Here is a 26,080-nt window from a genome sequence, read left to right as displayed (position 1 = left end):
TGATTAATACATATTTTTTCGAATAAACAAAACTTCCGCCATGCACGTAATACTTCGTGGTTGCCAGGCAACGTAAATTCACTTGTTGTGCGGTCACATCTGTTTTTATAGAAGAGTGAGAATTATAAAAACAGTTCGTTTAATAGCCACAGACTTTGCTGTGATCACTTTGGTAAACTAAAACCTTTAGAGAAACGAGTTAACAACAACTGAACTGTATGTATGATAATTGATGTGTCTGAAGAGGAATTCACATGTTGAAGCAGATCAAGGCTCGTTCAAAGCGTTTCACTTCAAGGCTGGATTTAGGCCCCATGTTATCAGTGAGTAGACTACTATTAAGGGATTTGCATATCTAGCTCTGATCTGTTAAAACAATTCAAAGCAGTGCGGATTAAGGACATGAATTGTTCCATACTAAAGGGTGATAATTAAGATTATTCTCCTGTTTAGTCACGATTTGACAGGCCAAATGTGCTTGAGGCTTTTACCTTTACCATCAGATTTAGTAGCTACTTCACCATAGGTGCTATAGGATCAAACATAAACAAAGAGAAAATAAAGAAGTGTAGCAAAAGGAGGCAAATTCACAAAGTTAGAAGTTTAAAGTAAAACAAATCCAAATTTTAAAAGAGTTAAAAATGTTAAAATAGTGCAAGCTTTGAAAAAAAAATCTGAAAGCAAAGAAGTCAAATCATAAAAGTACAAAAATGTTAATTTGAAAATGATAGACTTATTTGAATAATGGAAGCTCACATATTCAAAATCGACATCTTTGGAAAAATCACTTCAAACTATAATTATCCAAAAATGATATAGCTAGTGATTGTCAAAATAGTACAAACTTAGTATTTAAAGTAATTCTGAAAGAGCAGAAGTTAAAAAATAAGCAGGCTATTAAAAGTCTGCAATGGAAAAACACTTTTTTCAACTAGTGGTTAGACAAAACTATAAAAACTGAAAGGTATCAGAAAATCAAATCCCCAAATGAATGAATAAATAAAATGAACTGTCAAGGGTTGTATAGTAACAAAAATCTGGCATGCTTTGGTTATAAATCTCTCCGACACAAACAGACCAATGGGATTAGGCCCTAGGACAATATTCTGTTTTTGTGGCCTCCCCTCTGCAGAAAGAAGGATAAAAGGAAAACTCTTCCTTGCCAATCACTAAGGTCTCCATGTAAATTCAAAGGCCTGTGGCCTGTTAATCCGAGGATAATGAGAAAACCCCTGGGTACAAAAAAGGAGCCCCTCCCATTCATCCCCCCAAGCACATATTCACAGCTAACACACACTGGGCACAATCTGCACCGTTCCCTCTTTTCAGAGGCCCAAATGATGTGTAATCCCAGTCTAAACATGACAGGCAAAAGGCTGTGATATTGAGATAAGGACTGAGGTGTTGAACAATGGTGTGAGAGACAATGCCTGCATCGGCCATCAAACGTGTCAAGGGTTTAATGATCTGAGCATATGGTGGGATGCTTTGGGCAGTAGCTTTATTTATAGTTCAACAAACTACTTTTGCCTTTTGTTTAGATGCATACGACACCATCAGAGAACATGCACAAGCATGCATCTGTGCAAAACAACCTTTATCTGGAAAAGATAAACATTGTTGGATTAAAAAATACTAGTACAAAATTTGATGTATTCAGCAGGTGAATGCCATAATCTGGCTCCAGCTGGGCATTTATTATGATAATACATCTCCAATATGGAAACAGCAACCTCATGTGGACAGTCAGAGTATCTCAATAGTTAGTCACAAAAAAACATGCTCAAAGGTTTTCATACACCTCGTCATGAATTTAATAAGAAATATCGTTTCCCCTGCGAATTCTGACCAAAAAACAACGCAAGTGTGGTCTTTTAACAAATAAATCACAATGATAAAAATACACGCAAAAATATTTACAAAACTTATATCGAACAGTTATAACAGCAGACAACAAATTAGATATCTATTGTACAACAAACAAATGGTTACAAACAAACACAAACCAACATTTGAAACAGTTGCAATTTCAAGTGTGCCATCCTAACTACAAAATACCATGTACTACGTAAAAACAAAAGCTTGGGGATTCACGTGGAATTGTTTTGTGTGGTTTGTTTCATCACATTGATGTTGTCGCCATCCCCGTCTGGCTGATAACTGATGTTATCATTGTCATGTGCGCAGCCACTTTCATAAATGCTCATGTAGAATTTCTTCTTGTTTTTGTGTATATTAGTTTCAATGGCTAAAACCTCTGGCCATCTCTATTACAACTTGATTCAACTAGTGTCACTCGCATCTTACATTTATGCTCATTTATACAAAACAACTCGCAGGGCATTCAAGATATACATTCAAAGTGTGGTTCTTGGTTTTGAAATCACAACCTTGGTGTTTTAGGTGACGTGACATGCCCAGTTAAGCTACAGAAACACAGCGTTAACCTTAATAATTAAAAACGAAGCGATGACAACATTAGTGCATATTGTGACATGCAGGTTTGTACTACGCTTTGAGGATGTTTCGAGTAAAGCAGTGGTTTATATGTAATGCTCTTTACATTGATGATTGTCACATGCTAGGAGCAGATTTTAGAGGCTCGAGCTCTCTGAAAATCGTTGCGTTTCTGTACTCGGACAGATCGAGTGTTTGCCTTCCTCTTGTGTCACAAAATTTCCATTTTCTGTAATGTTACTTGTGGGACTGACAGGGGAGGTGTCTTCCACATCTTCCTGTGGCTGTTGAATGAATGCAGGATCTATAATGGGTTGATTCTCTCGGTTTAGATTTAACCTTGTGCCCCTTACAGCCTCTTTCGGGATCTGAAAACATAGCACACACTACTTTAAAGGTGTGTACATGTCTTTGTGTGATGTGATATCTGGACATGAAAGGGTTAAAAGGATAACATTTACCTTTTTCCATTCAAATGGCCCTAGAACAGAGGAAAAAACGCAAATATGTTTACACAGATGTTTATCTTAAACAACGTTGTATTGTGTGCTCAATTAGAGAGTGATGTCCGGGGGGCTTTTAATGCAAACATTTTTTGTTATCATTAAAATAATCGGTGTATAATGTATTTGTAACATTTGTAACAAAATAATTTATAGCAATAGGCAAACCACAGCATACTGTATAAGAGAATATGGGTTTTATTCTAATATGTAAAAAAGCAAAGAACAAAAAACTCTCTGCTGGTAACATTTTCTTTTATTTTCTTGAAATAAAATATTTTCCTTCAACTTTAAATATGTATTGTGTGTTGAAGTTTATACTTCAAACACACCAATGCAACGTGCATACAAATACTTGAATGAAGTAAGAATGAAGACGTCAGTTTTATCACTTTTGGCCACTACTGTTTGTTATTGGTTTTAGAGATAAACAGAGTCACTTACGCTTTTTAATGAAAATCACAACGCCAACGCCTGCAAGAAGCAGCAACAGAATGCCTATAACTCCGCCCACAATGGCACCTCTGTCAGAGGGAGTACCCTTCTCTGAAATAACAAACAGGTATAAAAGAGGTATACAAAATATTCTACTGTTATTCTAATCAGAACATTATTACTGACAGATAAAAAATAGACATTGTGTGATTTTCATATGCACTTTTATTTAGCACTAACGGAACTAGACATCACCACACACAACTTAGGTTTCACTACTGTACTGTACATCTCCCACGTTTTACATACGTCCCTCCTACTCTTTTACATACTAAGAGCTATAACTATCACAATTTCTGTTCAAATAAATAAGTTAAAAGTTCTCACCACAGATCCTGTCTGACCTTAAACTGCCTTGAGTTTTTTCGTCATACCCAGGCTCACATCTAGAGATAGGAAAAAAGCACTTGTTTAAATTAAATAAATAATGCTAAGAACATATTTCTTCTCTAGTTTTTATGCGTATACAGGATATATTATATAAGAAAACTTTGACATACGTTGTCCATTCCTTGCAGATGTTGGATGAATCACTGATGCTAAATGTTCCACTTTTACAAGCTTCACATACAGTATTACTAACTGATGTACCTGTGCAAATACAGAGAAATGAAGAGATTAAAGCTCCACTGAACAATATGAAATCAGTGGCTGTGTATATACTGTACAAGTATACAAAACTGATTTATACATTACACAGCATGTATACAAACCATTTTTGAGGATTTTCTCTCCTGCCTTGCAGATTTTGTGTTTCCTACAAGTGCTGCAGTCGTCGTCTTCTGTACAGTAGTATCCAGGTTTGCATTGGCATTTACTGAGTCTGTCCTTGGGAATGGGTTTTGTTTGTGGCAGAAAATTTAAATCTGAATTAAAAAGCAGAGCAAAAGGAATGAGACAGAATTTCAAGACAGAGTCCGAAGACTTTTTGTTATCAAGATGTCTTTCTGTTGGTTTGTAATATTTGGACTCACTGGTGTCACAGCTGGGCTGGAGCTTGCATCTGGTCTCACTTGTGTATCCGCTCTGATACTCTCCTTCATCACAGAACGGACAGATTGGGTCCTCACAGTTAACACTTCTCAACATCCTCTTACCTGTAACACACTGACGATTACTAACCCAGGACAGTACACACTCTACAAATGCTGGGTTATTTTCAACCAGGGCTGTCAAAAAGAGACAAACCCAGAAAATGTTCATTTTTGACCCAAAATGGATTGACAATAACCCAGTGTTATTAGAGTCAGGGACACAATACAGTGAGGCTTATATTCACTCTAGAGATTTGATGGAGTTCTCATTTGTGTTCCTTTACAATACGTACAAACGTAGTTACAGATGTTTCTTGTAAATCGCTTAGGAGCAAAAACAAATAAGACAATTGTTCAAATACACGAAAAGTATGGAGGTATAAAATTCATGTTAATTTGATGAGAAATGTTTAAATTCACATTGAGATCTTCGATAATATTGACTTTTAAAAGCAAACTTGGCAAATCTGAGCTCAGTTTGTAACATTATTGACACATCTTCTGAAACTATAATGGGGACTTTTGTGAGATGTCTTGGTCTTTTTCTCAAGAGAAACATCTGAAATGCAGGAGACTTGTGCAAAACTTTCTGTCTAATCTCATCAATGTCTGTGACAAATCTATATTATAAGAGATAAATTAATATAAAGATATATTAAAAGAGATCTCATCAGTGATTCTTTTCTTTCTGATGGTAAGTAGGCCATTTTGTGATGCTTCCTCTAGGCTATGAAAAGAAATCATTGTCTTAAACAATATATCTGCAGTTATACAGACCTGGTCCACACATCTTGCAGCATTTGCCATCCTCCCAATAATGTGTTTGCAATTCACAAGATGATACAAGGTAAAACAGAGTAACCTGACGGGGTAAAAGCAAAAGCAATGTTGAGACCGAGCATTATTTAAAGCTGACAATATTAAACCCTATGGGGTGATTTCCCAGACAGGAAATAGACTAGTCCTAGACTAAAATAAAAGTAAGAGCTGTCCAAACTGAAAACAACTTCTAATGACATATCTTAAAATACATCAGTGTCTTTGTGTTGTCTCAAAAATGCACACAAGTAATGTTTTTTGTAAGGTATGTTTGCTAAAACTACTTAGATTTGATAATTAAACTAAGGCCTAGTCCTGGTTTAACCTATTCCCTGTCAGGGAAACTGCCCATTTATGTTGGTATGAGGTCCCAGCTTTCAGGAAAGTAATGGTTACTATAGTTAAACCATGGTAACCATAAATCAACCAAACACAGTTGAAAAGCAATGGTTACTGTGGCAAAGACATGGTTATTTGTAATGTTTATCTGTTTGTGGTAAAACCTAGTTATTGGTGCAAGGGTGGGACCCCAAACACAACATGGTGGTTATCGAAACCGAAACTGTAATACAGCACGAGTCATATGGAAAGTCCCGACATTTCCCACCACAAACGTTATTGACAGACTGCAGTATTGTACGTCTAAATTCATCCCAACCCATCGAATGGTTATACAATAATAAACAATGCGCATTTCTAAATGTCACTTTATGAAGACCCGTCTTATATGTCCTTTTAATGCTTCTTATTCAAAACGAAAGTGAAAGTATTTTAGCTCATAAATCCGTATAATAGCGCCAAAACGTTTTAAATGTTGCATAATAAAGAGGAATGCATATCGATGCAACGTTACAACGTTGACGCGCAAAGCAACAATGTAATTTACAGCATTCATGAATATTAATGACCTGCTGTCATAAAAGCGCAAAGCGAATCGCATTAAAATAACACAAGCGATCACTTACCACAAGACAAAGGGTGTAAAATGCTCTCATGATGGTATATCTGTTGAGACAGATCCTAGGAAATGGCAGTTTATTCCTCACAAACACAAGACAACAATACAGCGTCTGTGCAGCTCTTAAACCAATGGACTGAAAGGGGAATTCAACCAGACTTTCAGAAACGCCCTCCTGTGACATGTGACCTGTTTCCCCTGCTTCCAAGAAGTGAAAAGAACAGCAAGACTTACTGTATTTTATACATGTATCCAAGAAAGGTCCCCAATGAAACATATTATTATAAATGTGGTAAAGTTACAATGAAAATGTAGATTTCATTTGCTCACTGGCACATTTTCATAGTTTTTTCACAGATTTACAGTGTTCCAGTGGCCACTTGGAAAACTAAATCATAGTTTAGTAATTATTTCATCAGTAAAGTAGACTTTAGGTAGTTTATCTAACATTTGCACTCCATGATAGTGGAACTTCCCAGTTCCCATTACCAGCGCAGTTGACTTTCACTTCCCGTTGACCACAAACACTATCATTATTGAGTCATGTCATCAGTGGCAAAAAAACTTCTGCTCTTCTCTGGAAGTGTCTTTCCTGGATTTTTTTAATACTTTTATCTTCTTCATTTTTAAGTTGACTTACAGTAATACGAACAAACACACAAAGAAAGTCTGAAGTGTGACAGAACAGCTCGGACACTGTCACTGAGAAAGAAAGAGATTAGCAAAAGATATTAGCTTAACAAATTGAGTTTAATATAAAGTTTTATATCCACCAGGTACAGGTGAATCCCAACCCTATTGTAAGGCTCTCCCTAAAAGTCCCAGGCTTTGATACAAGAAACCACAGGGAATTCCCCAGGTTATACGAAAGTTCATGGGAACGGGCATACTGTGCATTAAGACCACGCCCCTCGTAAACATTTTAGAATAAGTGGTAAAAACAATCCTTGGTTCAGTGATACTCTCTCTCTACCCTTATTAAACAACGAAACGTGGCCTGGGCCAAAGCAAAGAAGATAAATGACTTAAAGGATTGGACTGCTTTCAGAGCACTACGTAATAATTGCACCAAATCAATAAAAACGTGATTATTATCTATCTATGGTAACTACAAATCTAAATAATCCTAAAAAATTCTGGAAGTTGGTCAAATCTACTTCGGCATTAAGTCTATCAGTAAAAACTCCAGATCACTTACTGAGTTAATCAAACAAATTATTAAGGGTAGATCGAATATAACTGATACTTTTAATAATTGTTTTATTGCTGGTTTAAACACTGAGCCTGTAAATCCTGGTGCTTTTAACTATATGGATTCTGCTTATAATGACATTCATTGTTTTAGGCAAGTGTTTCATTTCTCTCCCATTACATCAACTCAGGTTTATAATGCCATATTTTTTCAAATCGGCCGCTAGTATTGTTGCGGAACCAATTGCCTCAATTTTTAATCAAAATTTAATCTCAAATATTATACCAAAAACGTGGAAATCTGCAATAGTTTTACCATTATTAAAAAAATGGAGATCCTTCAGACCCAAATAATTATCGTCCTATCTCTAGATGATCTGTATTGGCGAAAGTATTTGAGTCCTTGATAAATGAACAATTAAAGCAGTTTTTAAAAGATAATGACATTCTTAATGATCACCAATCTGGTTTCAGAGCAGGTACCATAACTGCAGCCCTGTCTGTTACAAATAATCTCATAAATTCATTAGATTACAAAAAATCATGTGCAGCATTATATGTAGATCTGTCAAAAGCCTTTGATTCTGTTGATCACAAATTATTGTTAAAGAAATTAAGATCTATAGGTATAGGTGAAACAGCCTTAAAGTGGTTTGAAGATTATCTATTTGAACACACACAATGCGTAAGCTTTGAAAATGATCATTCTTCTTTTTTACAAGTTAAATCAGGAGTCCCTCAAGGATCCATTTTAGCTCCTATTCTCTTTTCTATTTTCATAAATGACTTTGGAGTGGACTCGGCTAATATACATTTATACGCTGATGACACAGTTATATACACAGCAGCATCTTCTGTAAACCAAGCATTAATGAACTTACAAACTGCATTTAATGTAATTCAACACACACTGTTACAGATGAAGTTGGTTTTAAACTCAAAAAAGACAAGATACATGATCTTTAGCCGTACTAAATATAAGGAACCAGATGTGGTAATATCAACTCTGGATGGTACCCATATTGAAAGAGTTGGCTCCTATAAATATTTAGGTATATGGATGGACGAGAAATTGGCTTTTAATGTCCACATTGAAAATTTGTTGAGAAATCTCAAACTAAAACTGATAATTAAATAATTAATAATTAAAGCAGCTTTATCGTTTGAAAAGCTGCTTTAATTATGAGGCAAGAAAGAAAATAATAGAGAGTACATTTGTGTCTATAATTGATTATGGGTACATTGTTTATATGCATGCAGCCTCTTCTGTATTAAGGAAATTGGATATTGTCTACCCTTGGGCATGGAATGATTTGCAAAGTGTACTTAAATTGGAGTCCTTACCATCGTTATGCACTTTTAAATGTATTTTGTATTCTGTTTGAAAAGATTCCTGTAAGTGTTTTTCTTGATTTACTTGTTATTAGGTTTTGGTACTGAGTATTATGTGTCTTTGTTTTGTGTGAAACTTTGTGTGCCGCTGTCTTGACCAGGTCTCCCTGGAAGAAGAGACTGTGAAGTCTCAATGGGATTATCCTGGTTAAATAAATAAAATACAAAAAAAAATACAAGAGAAGTTCTCTCTAATCTGATTAGACATAATCAGCCAGATCCTAGCACTCTTTGTGGCCATCAAAAAGATCTGAACAATGCTGAAAAACATTGAAAAGCCTCACTTCCTCATAGAGCAAACAAGAATTATGTGAGGCATGAAATACTGTAAATAAACATACTACTGAAAAACCCTTCAGTCCCACGAGGAACAGTTCAGAGAACAGAGGCATCACATCTCAATCTTTAGCCAGTTCTCAGAGGAAGTCAGGCGTTTCTCTCTTAAAGGCACAGTTCACCCAAAAATGATAATTCTGTCATCATTTACTCACCCTGTTGTCATTTCAAACCTGAATGAACATAATAGATATTTTGAAGAATGTTGGTAAACGAAAACCATTGGCACTGGTTTTGTGTCCATACAAATGGCAATGGGGACCAACAGCTAGTTACCAAGTTCATTCTTTAAAATATCTTCTTTTGTGTTTTAAGACAATGAAAAGTATGGTGAATTTTTGTTACGGTTGCAGTTGCACCTTTTAAACCTAAAGCTATAGGTTTTAAATGATTAAAAGGTTATATTTGAGATCTAATTTGAGACAAAGGTATTTGTACACTTTCTTTGTCAAACATGATATGGACCATGTCCATAGTTATTGTACTGAATAAAAAAACATCCATAAAAACATCAAGGACCCTTTGTTCCATACCAGTGGTTTAATATTTGGTTATATAATACAACAAAATTCATATATTCCTGATGATTAAGTGTCTAAATATATTTGGGGCAACTGTTAATGTTAAATTGTACACTGCATGTAAGCAGCGCACATGATAAAACCAAATGAAATAGGACGTAAACACTTCCTTTTTTCTCTGACTTTTCACATACTATCTATTTCTAAACAAGTGTGAAATGTCAGCTACATATGAATATGTGCTTTATTGTGGGTTGGAGGGTTGAGAAGCAAGGAACAACCATTCACTAGTGTTTCTGAGCCTAACATTCAATATTGTGGTTATTATTTTTAATAAAACGGGAATTACTCCTAATATTTTAATAGTATTACTGATATAACTATTAGCCATTTGACAAAAACATGTTCAGAATATTAATTTGTAATTTATTACTCACTGCAGTTATTATTAGTATAAACTGGCATAGATTTATATTCTATATATTATTAAATTTTACATTTAAAAAAATTAACGAGTGGTGCTTGTTTGTACAAAATTCAAATTCACAATGCTATTGTATGTAGTTGTTTCAAGGGAACTAGTCTCAGCCTAAGACGTCACGCTCACAGTCACGCCCACGGTCCGCCTGGAAACAACACAAAGCCGTGCGATCGAAGAAGTAAGCTGTTGTGTTTACATAGGTTGCAATAAGAATTCATCACAATGGACTAAAAGATTAATTACTTAATAATATGCGAAGATCACGGCATAAACCTTCATTGTTAATAATCATTGTTGTTGCAGTTAACGTTTGACACGTTCGTGAATGGACAACGGTCTGTTATTGCGGGGACATTTCCACGCCTCTAAACATGACGCGAAACAAAAAGAAACGAGATTGGTTGCTTTAACTGTCAGTCATATGGCCTCTTGGGCGGGCCTTGACCAAAGAAAGCGGCCAAAGTTCCCAGACCAGTATGAAGTTCAGGTTACGCGAGAGTACAAGCCAAGGGCACTGACTAACAAATAAATGTACTTTATTTGAAGATCACTGGTAACCCTATTTCATGACGATTCGTGCCGGTTTGGCGCCATCAAGCGGTCAAAGCGGCAGATGGTCCTGGGATGATGCCAAAATTTAATTTTACCAGTTGCCAAAAATGGTCACGTGATTATCTTATAGGATCATTAGAGCAGCATGTGCAGTACATTTATTTTTTATATTTATTTACCTGATTCTTTAATTTGACAAGCTTTTGTCCAGCATGTGAATACTTTCCTACATAAAAAGGTGTAACAGAAAATGAAATACTTTTCATAAAGACAGGTGTCAAATTAGATCTTTTTTACAGCACAAAACAAAAATACTGTACTGACCTGGGCCCGTATTCACAAAACATTTGATCTTAACACTAAGAGTTCTTCAAAACAGCAGTAAAAGTTTTTAGTTAAGAGTTTCCACTTTAAACCTATTCATAACGCTGCTGAGAGCAACTTTTCCTACGGAACAGAAAGAAATCTTAAACTAAGAGAAAGGGCGGGGTTGACCTCGTTGCTATGGATGATGTCAGCAAGCGTACTGACTATGACCACAGTGATTGGCTGATAGAGGATGGGTCTCTGTCAGTCATTTAATCATAGAAATATTATAGAATGAGGTTTCATGCTGACATATTTAAATTAAGATCTTAAAATCAAAATGTAGTCACATTCAAATAAGATATTTTAATATATAATTATTGCCGTATTCAAATTGATAAGATGATAAAATATACACTAAGTTACTTCAACAAGTGAAGAGTTCATTTACAAAAACAGATAACTCAATTTTTTCTCAAGTTTTTATTGTGCATTCCAATTTATATCAATCAAACAGTTTGTTTTTCATTAAGTAACAATGACTTTAAAAAATACAGCTAACAAATTACATTTACATTTATTCATTTGGCAGACGCTTTTATCCAAAGCGACTTACAAGTAGGAGAGCATGCATTTTGTCAACAAATACAATAAAACACAATAAACAACATGATTTCTGAATTATTTAAAAAAAGAAAAGAGTTATCTTTTGCAAATAAACTTTAGCACAGACTCTAAGCACAAAAATTGAAGTCTTAAAATTAGGACAGACACGGCCATTATTTTTTTAAGTTTTAAGATTAAGTTTTCCCTAAATCAGCAAGTTAGGAGATACTTTTAGCCTTAAAATGTTATGTGAATACGGGCCATGATAATTAGAGCCGTCTGCATACATCATTTTTTGAAAAAAGCAAACGTTCCTGAGGTGTCAGGCATTTAAAAAAGTCGGTTGACAAGATAAATAGTTGCAAGCCAAACAGTCAGTGCTGGTTTTATCATTCAAACCCAGACCTTGCCTCTCCGATAATGATTAATTTACTCAAATGTATCTGCTCAACCCTTTATCTCAAATTAGACAAAAATTATGCAGAATAAAAATGCAGATCGGATTATTTTTTTTACAACAGATTAAATGACAAACCCAACCTTTGCTAGTTAATATTAAAAACTAATAAAATAAAAAACCTTGAAAACCAGCTGGTCTGAATATTTGGGTCTGATGATTATGATTCTAATTAACTTTAATTTCTCCCCTAAATCTTAAAATTTGTCCTGTTTGTTCCTTGCTGTAATTTTTAAAATGGTGGTCATTTATATATTTTTGTCATTTATAAAAGTGTCATAATTGCAGTTATGAAACACAAAATGAAACCTCACCTGTTGTGAGTTTCTGAAGACTGAATCATCAAAAAGCATCTGCTTTGGGTGGTTAAGAAGAGCTTTGATGTATCTGTCTAAACCAGAATACATAGAATGTGTGGAAACTCAATTAATTTTTCAGTTTAAAAACCGTTTCCCCCTCAAACCCAATGTCTAATGAGTTTTTGACCACTTTTCTGCAGTGTAAGCAATGTTTTGCATGATACAGTACGTTTTTAAATGTGTCACCGCAGTAATGAATAACATAAATCATTTTAAATAAACACTTAAAATTTACTTCATTAATGGAAAGATAAATTATACTTTTTGTTGTAAGTCTTGAATTATTTTAATTACTTCCTGATGGTGTTTCGATTAGCAATATTTTAATATTATAAGTAAATACTATTATTTTAAATCAATCATTTATTTATATTTTAAATTTTTATAGTCATTTAAAAAAGAAAGACTAATCTCTTTTTAACAAGATGATTAATCCGTGCAACATTTGTACCTCTATTTTAATCTTTGGGTCAATGGAAACATATATTGTGTAAAAACAATTAATTTAAATATTAAAATGTTTATCTAAAGATTTGTAATAAGTTTTTATATAGATAACAAATCAAATGGAGACTTGTTTCATATTCTGGAACCGCTTAAACTCTGACTATCAGTTTAATTATTATAAATATCAATTATGTTATCAAAACAATTACACTTAGACGTTAATTTAAATCATTTCAAAGCAGACTGTAAAAAGAGTCATTTTTCAAATTATCTCGTGTGATTAATCGAAAATCCTTCCCTTTCTTTCATGAGACGCTTTAACAGATGTGGATGGGCTGGGATTGAGAAGAGAATATATACCCGGAGAATGAGCAGAGAAACGTTACAGCGAAAGAAAACCTGGTTTCGGGAAGACCTATACTTGCTTCAGTAAGCGTCCTCATTGAGCTATTCTTCTGTTACCAAACAGCAGCAAGGCAACAAGAACGATCAAGTAAGTAATTCATAAAAAATTTTTAAATCTTAAAAAAGAAAGACTAAATGCACCTTCAAATATTCTGGTAAAATCCTGGATTATGTTACACATTACCCTGCTAAAACAATAACTAATTTCTCTCTCGTGCTTTTCTTTTTTGCACTTTACAGCATGTCTGTTAATAAGTGTGGTGTGAACAAGAACTTCTGCACTATTGGCCGCTTCCCGGCCATTCAACTGGATCCGGATCATTTCTGGAGTGGGCCGTGCTCTGTGCCTTGTGTCAAACCCTGCGTAAACCCTTGTGCCAAACCTTGTCTGGACCCTTGTGTAGACCCTTGTGCTAAACCTTGTCTGGACCCTTGTGCTAAACCTTGTGTGGACCCTTGTGCTAAACCTTGTGTGGACCCTTGTGCTAAACCTTGTGTGGACCCTTGTGCTAAACCTTGTGTGAAGCCTTTTCTCAACCCTTGTGTAAACCCTTGTGTAAACCCTTGTGTAAACCCTTGTGTTAACCCTTGTGTTAACCCTTGCTTTGACTATGACTGTAAGAAGGTTGTCCTCAAGGATTGTGCTCTAGATTGCGTGAATCCCTGCGGTAAGAGGCGTAATGCTTTGGCCTGCACTGCATTATGAGAAATGTGTTCTTTTAAAAACTTCTACTGAAATAATCTGCTTACTTTTTTCTAGAAGTGGTACTGCAGGTGCGTTGCGTTGACCTCATCAAATCCTGGAACTGTCAAAATCGCCTGGAGCATCACACAAACTGTTACCGTAGCGATCACCTCATCATCCGTAGAGGACAGTGCTTTCAGATGTATGTCGAGCTGTCCAGACCTTTCAATCCCAAAACCGACCAACTTCACCTGGAGTTTAGACTTGGTCAGTGCCCATATAAATCCTTTTGATTAGAAATCAAGCCTGTGTTAATAATGAAAACATTTTTGGTTGTTTTTAGGTAATAAGCATTAACAAATAACTATTCTTCTTTGCATAATTAGAAAAAGTGGATTTTTACATATTGCTGCTGTCCTTCTGAAACCTCATATCTCCATATTTTGTGATTTTAAATAAATCATTATTATTAGTCACCCTTTATGTTTGTCACTGGGTTTTGCAAATATCTAACCACTATAAAGTATTAAAAAGTGCTTGTCAACTTTGACAACACAGTATTTAATCATTTTAAAAGTACAGTGTTTATTCCATTTCCTGAAAAACAGCGAATTTGGACATATGGGTTTCGGAAGGACAGCGACAATATGTAACAGTATCAGAATCTTTGAAAAGCTTTGCCTATAACGTAACATAATATAAATGTATAAATTCATTAATATAATACTATTAATTTGTCTATGCACAATGATATACATTTTTGGTATATATTTAGATTTAGACCTTTATTGTTAGAAAATACATTAATTTAGTATGCATTCTGAGTAAGCCACATTTGCTTCATTAATCATTATATTGAATATATTTCGGTTCTTTAATTGGCCCATATTGGCAAGTACATAAAAAATCTGTTTAAAACGTGTTCCTTGCCCCACCCCAAATCTCAACGATAAGCTTTTAGTAATGATTTAGCATTTAAGCAGATTCAACGTGAATTGTCCGTTTACTTCAACAGGAAACGTGAAGTAGCCTAACCTGCAGTTTTATATGTCAACCAGAGATGGCGCTCTTATGTTACGAATTTTAGCTTAGAGAGAAAAGCAGCGCCCACGCTTCACAAAACGATATTAGCGGTAAAGAAAAACGACATTGAATAAATCACTTTTAGGTGATAAACGTGAAAATATTGGCAGATAATCAAAACCCTTGCCATAGCGATCGCACTTTTAAAATGTGAAACTGCAGCGCGAGAGTTTAAGACATTAAAACATGCGCTAATATAGTAAAGCTATACTTTTTTGGTGTAAACTGGCTTTAATGTTAGACATGTTTTACTGTTGCTAAAACATTAAAAACTGAACACTTACTGTTCTTTATATGTGTGTCACAGGTAATGCTCCATCTGTATGCAACGGCACTCTGGTAATCGTTCCATTAGTGGACGAATTCAAGAAAGGTCGTTGGGAGGCCAAGATCTTGGAGCAGTGTAACTGTCGACTCAAACTGTCCGTTTACTCCCTTCCTACCGCTGCCATTGGACGATACAGGCTCAGCACCGTAACATGCGGACCGAGAGGCAAAGCTACTTCAGCATGCAACCCCCGCAATGACATTTACATGCTGTTCAACCCCTGGTGTAAAGGTGAGAGAATATTCCGGTATATTCCGCTCAGTGAAAATAGATTTGTACATTGACTATGTTCTGTAAATGATAAATAGAACTGAATGGTTAAAACGATAACATTTTATTTCAATAGTTAATTCTCTCTCTAAATTTCAATTTAAGTGTGCTTGCATGACAAAATGTAACTGTTACATTCGTATTGACTAGTTGCACGAAGCCGCCATGTTAGATTTTCGATCAGCGAGCAGGAGTATTTCTATTTCCGGTCAAAAAATTATATTTCCGGTCGTATTACGCTGTGTGGGAAAATAAGGCTTTTTGCCCGGCAAATATGGGCGTACAGAAGATTTTTTTATATCAGTTTCTTCTTTTTATTTAAAAAAACGCTCATTTTGCCGGCCGAAAAGCCTTATTTACCCATACAGTGTAATACGACCGGAAATAGTCCTGCCCACACTAGCTGATCGAAAATCTAAAATGGCGTCTACGTGCAACTAGTCCATTGCCAAAGCATTTGCAGCTGGGCTGCGTACAAATAGTGCAAGTATGTAAACACACGAACAGAAAGATAATAATAGTAATAAAATAAAATAAAGTGTGAAGTCTTTCTCTCTCCTTTTACTAGATGACGCTGTGTATCTGGATGATGAGGCACAGAGAAATGAGTATGTGCTGAATGACACAGGCATCGTTTACTATGGAGCTCGGTGTCAGATCGGTGAAAGAAACTGGAAGTTCGGTCAAGTAAGAGTAACATATTTATATATTGCAGAATAAACAGCAGGATGACTTGATCTCAAATAGTTATTCAGCAACCATAATGCATTAGGGGTGAACCATACACTCACAATACACAACACACACTATTTAAAGAAGAAATAAGACATTTTCAATACAAATATTTTGTTCAAAGAATTGACAACATTCAAGGTTTAAAAAATGGAATAGGTTTGCATTAAATTAACTGAATAGATCTGTCACTGAAAAAAGAATTCGTTATTTAACCACAAAATCAAAATTAAAGGATTTTTAAAGCTAAACCCTAAGGGGCGGTTTCCCGGACAGGGATTAGTTTAAAACAGGACTAAGCTTTGGTTAAATTAGGATATTTAAGTCGCTTTTAAAAACATACTTTACAATAAAACATTACTGGTGGGCATCTTGAGACAAAACAATCACACTGGTATATTTTAAGATTTGTCAGTGCAAATTGTTTTCGATTAAGACACCTCTAACGTTTAAGTTAGTCTGGAACTAGGCTTAAACCCTGTCCGGGAAACCACCCCTAAAAGAGAAAAGTGATAAATGCACAGATTAAATTAAATAAATTATATATAATGACGAAGCGCACATTTTTGGCAGCCCAACCAATAGGGTTAAACAGACATCATATTGTATATCTGTATAAATATTTGTAATAAATATATTTAACTAATCTTTCTAAAACCACAGAACAAATGACAAACATGGTGTATTAATCTCTCATTATCTGTAATGTTTAGTTTGATGAGGGAGTCCTGGCCGCATGTCTCTTCGTGCTGGAGAAAAGTGGTTCCCCCTGCTCAGGATGGCGAGACCCCATTAATGTGGCCAGAGTTGCATCTGCCATGGTGAGTTCTAACTATTGTACATCTTTTTTTCATTCTGAAGACTTCATTCATGCTTAGCAATGATAACCCTTTCGATCTTCTGACAGATGAATTCCAACGACGACTGTGGCGTATTGGTGGGTAACTGGTCCAATTGTTATGGAGGTGCAATCGCTCCTACGACCTGGTGCGGCAGCAGCGGCATCCTGAAACAATACCACTTAAGTGGAGGAGTGCCTGTTAAATATGCACAGAGCGTGGCTTTTGCTGGAGTCACCAACACGAGTAAGAGCTCATGCAAAATTAAAGTCGGATACATAAAGGTATTTGTGATGTGCACTTATATATTTTTTCTCTCTTTGCAAGTGTTGAGATGTTTGGGCATTCCTGCACGTCCCGTGACAAACTTCTGCTCGGCTCACGATACTGACGTGTCTATGACCACAGATGTTTATTTCGATGAGAACTTAGAGCTAATCGATCACCTGAACCGTGATTCCATCTGGTAGGACATTTTCTTTCCTTCGACTCCATCCACAAATCAAACAGATTATCAAGAAGCAGAAAGGTTATGCTTCTTTCTTATTCATTTATAGGAACTTCCACGCATGGAATGAGGCCTGGATGGCCCGTCCAGACCTGCCGTGTGGTTTTGGAGGTTGGCAGGTGGTGGATTCCACACCTCAGGAGACCAGTCAGGGCTTCTATCGCTGCGGTCCCACCTCTGTCACTGCGGTCCGCAGTGGGCAGGTCTTCCTCAAATATGACACGCCCTTCGTCTTTGCTGAAGTATGTGAATGCTTGTAATTTGATGATGGATGTTGAATATGTGTTTCTCGTCTTTTTATGTTCTGAACATTTATAATTTCTTGTTCTAGGTAAACAGTGATATAGTCTTCTGGCAGCGGACAGCTTGTGGAACCTTTGCTGTGATCGGTGTTGAGAAGAACGCAGTAGGACACTGCATCAGCACCAAGGCTGTCGGCTCGGACAAACGTGTAGATATCACACACCAATACAAACACCCTGAAGGTGAATAGTCAGACATACTTTCCCTTACAAAAACAAGTTTATTCACGTGTGCTAAAAGTATACGGTAACACTTCAGTATAGGGGGCAATTCTTACTATTAACTAGTTGTTGTTGTCTTACGAAGCACATATTCTGCATGACCATATTCTACATCCCTAATCCTACCCAATACCTAAACTACCTTGCTAAATATTAATAAGCAACAAATTATTTGTTTAATTTATTGGGGAAAAAGTCGTAGTTAATGGTATACTGAAGTGTGACCTAGTATACTTCTTTTAAACAAAAAATTGCTTGTAGTCTACTTTTTATGTACTTGAAAAATACTTTGTTCTTGTCAAAAATACAATAAAATGTATATATAACCATACTTAATATATACTGACAATTCTTGGCCCATACTTGTTTGTACACAGTGAGAATAGGTTTAGTTTCAAAAGTAAAAAAGTTAATACCTAGTTAGGAACACAGTGGTATACTGTAGCTTTTTTTATTAAGTTCACATATAGAAAACAAATAAAAACCTAGTAGTTTACTAAAAGCATACTTCAAAGTGTTCTTTTATACACAAAAAATGTGCTATTAGACTCAAACAACAAGTGTACTTGGAAACTAGTTGTGTGCACAAATTTGACTAGTGTTACACTTAAAGTAACTTTAGTTACAAAACTAAGGTATAGGCCTAGTTTTATAAATGAAAACGTCCGTTTCATCCTAAAAGTTTTTTAAAGGGTAAACTATTAATATGAAGTATATTAACTAAATAAAGTACACTTAAAAAATAAGTATACTTGCGTAAAGTTCAAATTAAAAAATCCCTATTAAAAAAAATCCCTATAAACCATTCAAACTAATTGTTTGATTTCTGATTGTTTTCATTTGACCTCGACCGTTTTTGATCAGGATCACAGGAGGAACGCAATGCCGTGGAAACAGCCGTTCGCCACGGTTCCAAACGCTGCATGTACCCACCGCTCTGCACCGAGGAGGTGATCTGTGAAGTCACCATGGTGAAGGAAGCTGTATGTGTGGGCAAGGACGCAGTGCTTTCCATCTCTCTGAAGAACAAATGCAGCTCCGCTCGTACCGTCACCCTCAACAGTCAGGTGTCAGCCATGTACTACACTGGAGTCTGCAAGGCCTTGGTGAAGAAGGACCAGACATGCCTTGAGCTCAAGGCCTGTGAATGTAAGCACATGATCAACTCTAAGTTCAACTCTACTTGAGACCCCATGATTAGTAAGGGGGTTTACTATTACATTCACTAAAGGTTAAAGTTAAAATTGATCTTATTTTCCCTCTATAGCCAAGGTTCTGGAGTGGACCGTGCGCTATGAGGATTATAAGTGTCATCTGGTGGACCAAGCATCCATGTTGCTGACTGTCGCTGGACGGGTCACTCAGACCAAGCAAATTGTGGCCAAACGGTTTGGCTTCAGACTGTGCACACAGGATCTTGTTATCAGCGTAAGTTTGAATGATCCCCCACCGTATTGTGGGGATCAGTTAATATACTGTGTTTGGTGTGAAAAATGGCTATGGGTCAGAGTCTTTTGCCTGACAATATTATAAATATTACCGTATTAATGTAGTTTTCTTTTCCTCTCTTCAGCCTGGATGTGATTGCGTGGTGGGCAAAGAGGTGCCGGTCAAAATCACGTTCCAGAACCCGCTTTCCTGCGTGCTAAAGAACGCAATTTTCCGCTTCGAGGGGCTGGGAATGAAGCATTGCAGAATGGTTAATTATGGGTAAGATAGTATAACTGCATCGTATTATGATTTATTTGAACAGATTTAAGTTGCAACGGTATATTGATGATATATCGTTTTTTCCTAGTGATATTGCAAGCCTGGCCACAGTGAACCTGACGGAGACGTTTATTCCTAAGTGTCACGGTCCGCATAAACTTCTGGCATCACTCAGCTGTCCTCAGCTGGCTCAGGTTCATGGAGCCTGCAACCTTGTCATCAGGGAGAAATGAAAAAGCATGCAGATGACCAAGCGAGTGGCAACATAAGGCCCTAAAACCTTCTCTGCGCTTTTCATACGATTGATTTGCAGAATTGAATCTCATTATTATACAAGGGTGCAGTAAATCATGGTCTTGGAGACTATTTGGAGGATGATTCATGCCAGAAATATTTGATCACGTTTTATATTTTGGCATACGGGGTTGATTTTTGGTTTCGCATAGTTTAAGATTTCAGGTATTTACTTTTTCTAATCATTAACTTCATGTTTTCCCAATTGAAATTAAGTGGTTGTGGTCTATGATTTGTCTTGCATTCAAAAATGGATACATTTATTGATAAATTTGCATTGATAATCTGTCCATCATGTAGCATCAATAAAAGTCTTTCAGTCGCAGTATATGTTGTTTGTGATGTTTATGTCCGGTCTATAATTCTTTGCATATCAAAATGATGTCTCATTTTTTTAACATGGGAAATATTTAAGCTTAGTAAGCCAGCTTTATATCTGAATTTTTTTAGTCATGACTAGGCTTTCTAAAGGGCTTATACAGCTTATTACTGAAACAATCACTCTTACAAACAATTACTTTTACAATCTGGAAGCTAGTTTTCTAAAACCAATGAACATTTGAGAAATTCAACCAGACGACAAGCTTCAAATGATTACATGTTCGTTCTTCCGCTGCTTGAAATGTTTTGGAGTGGTTCAAAAAGTGATTGTACTCTGAAAACCACCAAAGCAATTGAAGAGGAGTAAGTCTTGCTTTGACAAGCCCTTCTCTGGCACTGTTTGTCTCCAATTTATCCTTTTCCAGCTCCACCCAATCCACAGTTCATAGCTGAAGAGTCCCAAGAATGATCCTACTATGAGAGAAAAGAAAGAATTTTAGGTGAATCACACATTATTTTAAATGACCTGTTTAAGATGATTAACGAGACAAAAAACCGTCTTAATATAATTATGAACTAATAGGTCTTTTTTATAAATTTGCTAATCTGCAGGGATCTCCGTTTTAGCTTACCTATAAAATGCTTAATTGCATCCTCAATGTTATTTTAAATATATTTTCACATTATGTCTATGCCATTATGTAATACAATTACATGACAAAAAGGTCTGACTCATATACACGTAGCTACTGTAATTATCCTGCAAAATACACGTATGTCAATGTTTGATGATTCTCAACAAGAGGTCAGAACAACAAAGCATAAGACAAACAAATCAAAACAGAAAAAAAATGTTGATCAGATAGATGTTTCTATTTCATAGCTCAGGAGATTTAATGGACTTTTGAGTTGTGTTTTATAAGCTAAGTTTGAGATGTTTCTACTGAAAAGGCTTAGGAGAAATGTTAAAATCCGTGAAGAGTATATGGAGAAGTAAAGACCTGTATTCCTTGGCTTCTATTTCGACATTGTGATGTTTTTTACTGTATTTGTCTATTTTGTGTGCGAGTCTTTTTCTGGACATTGTTAAGCACTTTGGTCAACCATGGTTGTTTTTTAAATGTGCTATATAAATCAAATTGAAATGAAAAATGAAAATGAATGTAGATTGTTGAGGTAAAATATTATGGGTTTGTGTAGATTTGATGATAAATGTTCTAGTTCATATTAAGATCTTGATAATAATGACTTTTGCAGATTTGGCAAATCTGAGCTCAGTTTGAGACATTGTTGAGATCTCTTCTGAAAATCTAATGGAGACATTTGTGAGATATCTGGCTCTTTTTTCTCGTGATGCGCAATGCTTAAATTTGAGTTTGATCTCCATTTGTATTTTCACTATCTGAACACTTCATTTATATTCTTTGTCTTTTACCTTTGACGTTATAATGATGACTTTAAAGGAATCATATTAGCAACGCATTTTCAGAATTCATGCATGCAGAAGTATTATACAGTGGTCAAATGGACGCCGCACCTTTTGGGAGCAGGAGATTATTTGCAACAAATTCTTTACATAACTAAACAAAGCAAGAGATTACAAGAGATTGGATAACTCTTCAAATAATACAAAGAAACACTTGAGCAGACAAGTATCTGGTGAAAAGACTACTCATGTAACGCGTTAATTATTCAGCTCAAAGGATAGCCTAATTGAGATAATGATGATAATGCTTAAAAGTAGGCTGTTTCATGAATATAATGAATAAACAAATATATATTAGGGCCTAGGTCTCTGACATGCTATGTGAACTCGTTGGCCAGAATCTGGTTAGGGTCTTCAGTGCACTCTGCAATTTAAAGGGGAACAAAAAAAGCTTATAGGTTAAAGACGGTTTAGTACAAGTCTTTCATAATAAAAGATAGAAATGCAGTCCTAATATTTGATAAATGGTGGTTTGTTGTCTGATGTTGTGGATGCAACATCTCCTAAGCCAAACTTTGTGCTAATGATGTCATTGACGTGTATGTACATACAGTGTTGGTGCATGATGAGAATTTTTCACAATTAACACAAATGTCCAATAATGGATGAGTAAAATTTACCCGGTCATGTGATCTCAACAGGGTATCTTCTGCTCAGAGATGAGTTTTGAAATCACCGAGCCCCTCCCTCAAGGACAACAATCCAAAATCGCCATAGACATACATACAGTATATAGAGAGAGGTTGTATCCATACTTGAGGATGTTTTCAAATAAACACTTGCTTTTTATATTTAAATTTTTTTTATTAATCTTTTTCATCCAGTAGTCTGATCACATTTTTTCTTATTAAATAAATACATTTATTTATTTATTTAGTTGGCTGATGAAAACATTTTGTTCTGGATTTTTGCTTAATGAAAACTGGAACAAATAAATAAACAAATAATTTAAATGAAAATAAATTATTTAAACAACACTGCATTTAAAAAACTACAGAATAGCTTTTATTAGACTGGTAAAAGATAACGAGAGAAATCCTACAGGTGGCGCTACTGGACAAACTATATTTCCATTGAAACTCATTACAATATGGTCACATTAAATTGATATTTTCACCAAATATGATATTTCATATTAATATATGCTATTATTATTAATAGTAGTAGAATTTAACAACTAAAAGCATCCGATGCATGAGGGTCATAATATTTTGTATTCTTTCTGGTATTTAAACAGAAAATATGCAGGATGTTTTTATTTCCTTAGTGATTTTAGTTATGAAAAATTCTCATATTAAAATCTGAAGAGATGCTTTTGAAAGTGTTTTTACAAACGTTTAAAGGAATGGGGGAAAATGACCCTCATTCCAAACCAATATGATATTCTTTCACATGTAGAACAAACAAAAAAAACATTTTGAAATGGAAACTGCAGGACATTTTTACACAACAATTTATAGTGGCCGCATGTTTGTTATGCTCCAAAAACATTAAAACCAAAACTGAAAGTGTAATATTTACTGCCTTATTTATTAGTTATAGACTTTTAACGACTGTGGTTACTATGAACTGCTGTTGAAAGACAAGTGAGAAAATACTCTTTAAAATATCTGAAAAATATTTATTTACATCATTTATTAGCATCACAGGAACATGATGTTAAAAACATTTTTTAAACATTTGAACAACAATAACAATTGTTTGAACTGGCTTAATAACAACAGAGACAATGGAACGTTGAACGTCTCCAATGGTCTGGTGTTGAACAGAGCGGTTGAGAGAGTCGCGACAACAGAAGTTCAAAATTTTCACGTGTCACGTGATTCACGGAGCCTTCAGATAGTTCCGGGAAGTAATGTTTTCTCTTTAAATGCTTTATTTCTTTCATTTTTTATTGATTAAATGACTTACGTCTTTAAATGGGTTCAAAGTTTGTCACATTCGGTCTGTTTAGCCGCAGATCCATGCGTTACTAGCAACTTCCGGGAACTATTGAGAGCCTCCATGAACCGCCTTTGCTGTGAAAAAACGGTTTCTCTCTCAATGGTCTGGTGTTGAAAGGTGAAGCATGCGACAGAACCTGACTTTCTGTATAGTGACAGACCGGGACTGAAAGCATTGTTGAATGATTCAGGATGGGGCAGACACAGATTACTGCATTACATCAATTATCTTCTATCATTAAACATTAAGAAGTTGTTTTCATGGATTATAAAAATGCTTTACACTACATTTATCACAGAGACAGGGCTCATGAAACACTCCTTGTGTGTTTTGCACCTGTAGCTCTTTGGTTACCAGCCCTGATCTTTAGCTATAATGCAACGCCACCCCACATTATATTCATTTCACTGATTGAGCTCAATTAAAATAGTCTGTGAAACAAAAATGAAGAGGACGATGACATTAGTAGTTGTATTATTTAGCAGTTAAAGTTGTCATTGTACCTCTCTTATACTGTATGTTTCTCAATGATGTTATAAGCCATTAAAAGTTTACTATCTAAACAATTACTACCCTGATAGCACACATACATCTGGCTTACGTCTATTTGACATCTGCATTTACATCTGAAAGACATCTACAATACATTGTTTGCTCATCTGCAATACGTCTCGGAGATGTCTGCTGTCAGACATCATATAGACATCTAGAAGATGTCTGTAAGATGTTTATGATTTAGAATGGATGTAAAGCAGCTCTTTCTAAGATGTTTAGCAGATGTTTTTACGCAGCAGATCTCCAGATCTTTAGCAGATGTATTACAGACGTTCAGACGTCTCCGAGACGTATTGCAGATGAGCAAACTACGTATTGCAGATGTAAATGCAGACGTCAAATAGACGTAAGCCAGATGAATTGTGCTATCTGGGTATCAATTTAAACAAGAAAAAATTGTCATTGAAAAGGAAGTGCTCGATGACTGTTTGTTACAATTTACACATATACTGTAATGGTCTTTCTTGGAGAGGAAAAGTGGGCGATTTAGGCCTAAAGTATTTTTAAGACAGAAACAGCTTTTGGCTATTGAGTTTTTGTTTTACATATTTACAAGTTTTCTGTATTTTCCTTATGCAAACAATAAACCCAAGGCTGCGTAATCTGTTACAGCTTTAATAAAATAAATGTATGCGAGTTAGTTAAATTATCAAATGCATTATGGAGATCACAAGCACATAAAGATCTATACAGTATTGAGGGACAGACACACAGGCACACCTGGCAAACTGTACATTCACTGACCCTTTCAATAAAGTACACAGGTCAGGTCAGAATTACTTGAAAGCTACACGGTTATATCATAGTAATTTCATTGAGTCTTTAAAATCATAGTTCCTGTAATAATTTGCTGGTTTGGTGGGTTCAGGTGGTCAATTTTGTGTGCTCTCCAAATTATCATATTATTGGTTTAAAGAATGAAATCTAGATATTTTAGGTAATTTGTCTGAATTTGGACATTGTGATTTAATGGGTCTTATTAGAGACAATCTCTATGTTCTGATACACCTAGGCGGCGCATGCGGTAAAGATTGGGGATGGACATCATATTGGTAACTCTAAGGAAAGCTGATTTTTTATGTAAAAATTAAATGGCATTGTCTTCTCTGAAATATTAAAAATCAAATGGCACATATAACTGTATCATTAAATAAACTAAAGCTGGGGTAGGTGACTTTTTTATTAAAGATTTGTTGTGAAATGTAAAGTGTTAAGGCCATAAAATGTACGTCCAGTCATTGCAGACCTGCCAACCTATCTATTTGCATAAACCAGTGCACCTGCTCGTTCATAAACTAGTCTACGAAACCACTATATTAACTATAACCGCTATAAGTTTACGTTCAGTATTACTGTAGTTTTATGTGCTTTGTACTGTCATTTTGTATCACTGGTGAATGAGGTGATTGACACGGAGAAAGCTCTGAATTGAGGCCGGGACCGTTTCTATTACACCTTGCTATTGCCAGCTGCTAAAAAAAT

At 35.5% G+C, this 26,080-nt stretch overlaps 2 protein-coding genes across 3 annotated transcripts; one reads left to right on the top strand and one right to left on the bottom strand.

Moving 5' to 3' along the window:
• Positions 1-1,646: 1,646 nt before the first annotated feature.
• cd40 (CD40 molecule, TNF receptor superfamily member 5) lies at positions 1,647-6,411 on the bottom strand. Of its 2 annotated transcripts, none has more exons than XM_057319299.1 (9): positions 6,274-6,411; positions 5,267-5,351; positions 4,430-4,552; positions 4,169-4,321; positions 3,956-4,046; positions 3,783-3,841; positions 3,405-3,506; positions 2,919-2,938; positions 1,647-2,843 (listed from the first exon to the last, which is right to left on the bottom strand). In XM_057319299.1, exons 1-9 carry the CDS (start codon positions 6,301-6,303, stop codon positions 2,595-2,597), a joined length of 912 nt encoding a protein of 303 aa, XP_057175282.1. In that variant the 5' UTR covers positions 6,304-6,411; the 3' UTR covers positions 1,647-2,594. The 2 variants fall into 2 exon arrangements, with proteins under 2 accessions (XP_057175282.1, XP_057175283.1); XM_057319300.1 differs by having other exon boundaries at positions 1,647-2,825.
• Positions 6,412-13,306: 6,895 nt separating this feature from the next.
• On the top strand, positions 13,307-20,617 carry LOC130545190 (protein-glutamine gamma-glutamyltransferase K-like). The gene is made up of 14 exons (XM_057319565.1): positions 13,307-13,407; positions 13,560-13,987; positions 14,080-14,271; positions 15,395-15,646; positions 16,254-16,372; positions 17,131-17,238; positions 17,325-17,502; positions 17,584-17,722; positions 17,814-18,006; positions 18,096-18,249; positions 19,153-19,437; positions 19,556-19,716; positions 19,862-19,998; positions 20,087-20,617. Exons 2-14 carry the CDS (start codon positions 13,561-13,563, stop codon positions 20,229-20,231), a joined length of 2,490 nt encoding a protein of 829 aa, XP_057175548.1. The 5' UTR covers positions 13,307-13,407; position 13,560; the 3' UTR covers positions 20,232-20,617.
• The last annotated feature ends 5,463 nt before the right edge of the window (positions 20,618-26,080 follow it).

This window comes from Triplophysa rosa, linkage group LG21 (assembly GCF_024868665.1).
Source record: "Triplophysa rosa linkage group LG21, Trosa_1v2, whole genome shotgun sequence".
Lineage (NCBI taxonomy): Eukaryota > Metazoa > Chordata > Actinopteri > Cypriniformes > Nemacheilidae > Triplophysa > Triplophysa rosa.
This window is presented reverse-complemented; position numbering and strand designations above follow the sequence as displayed.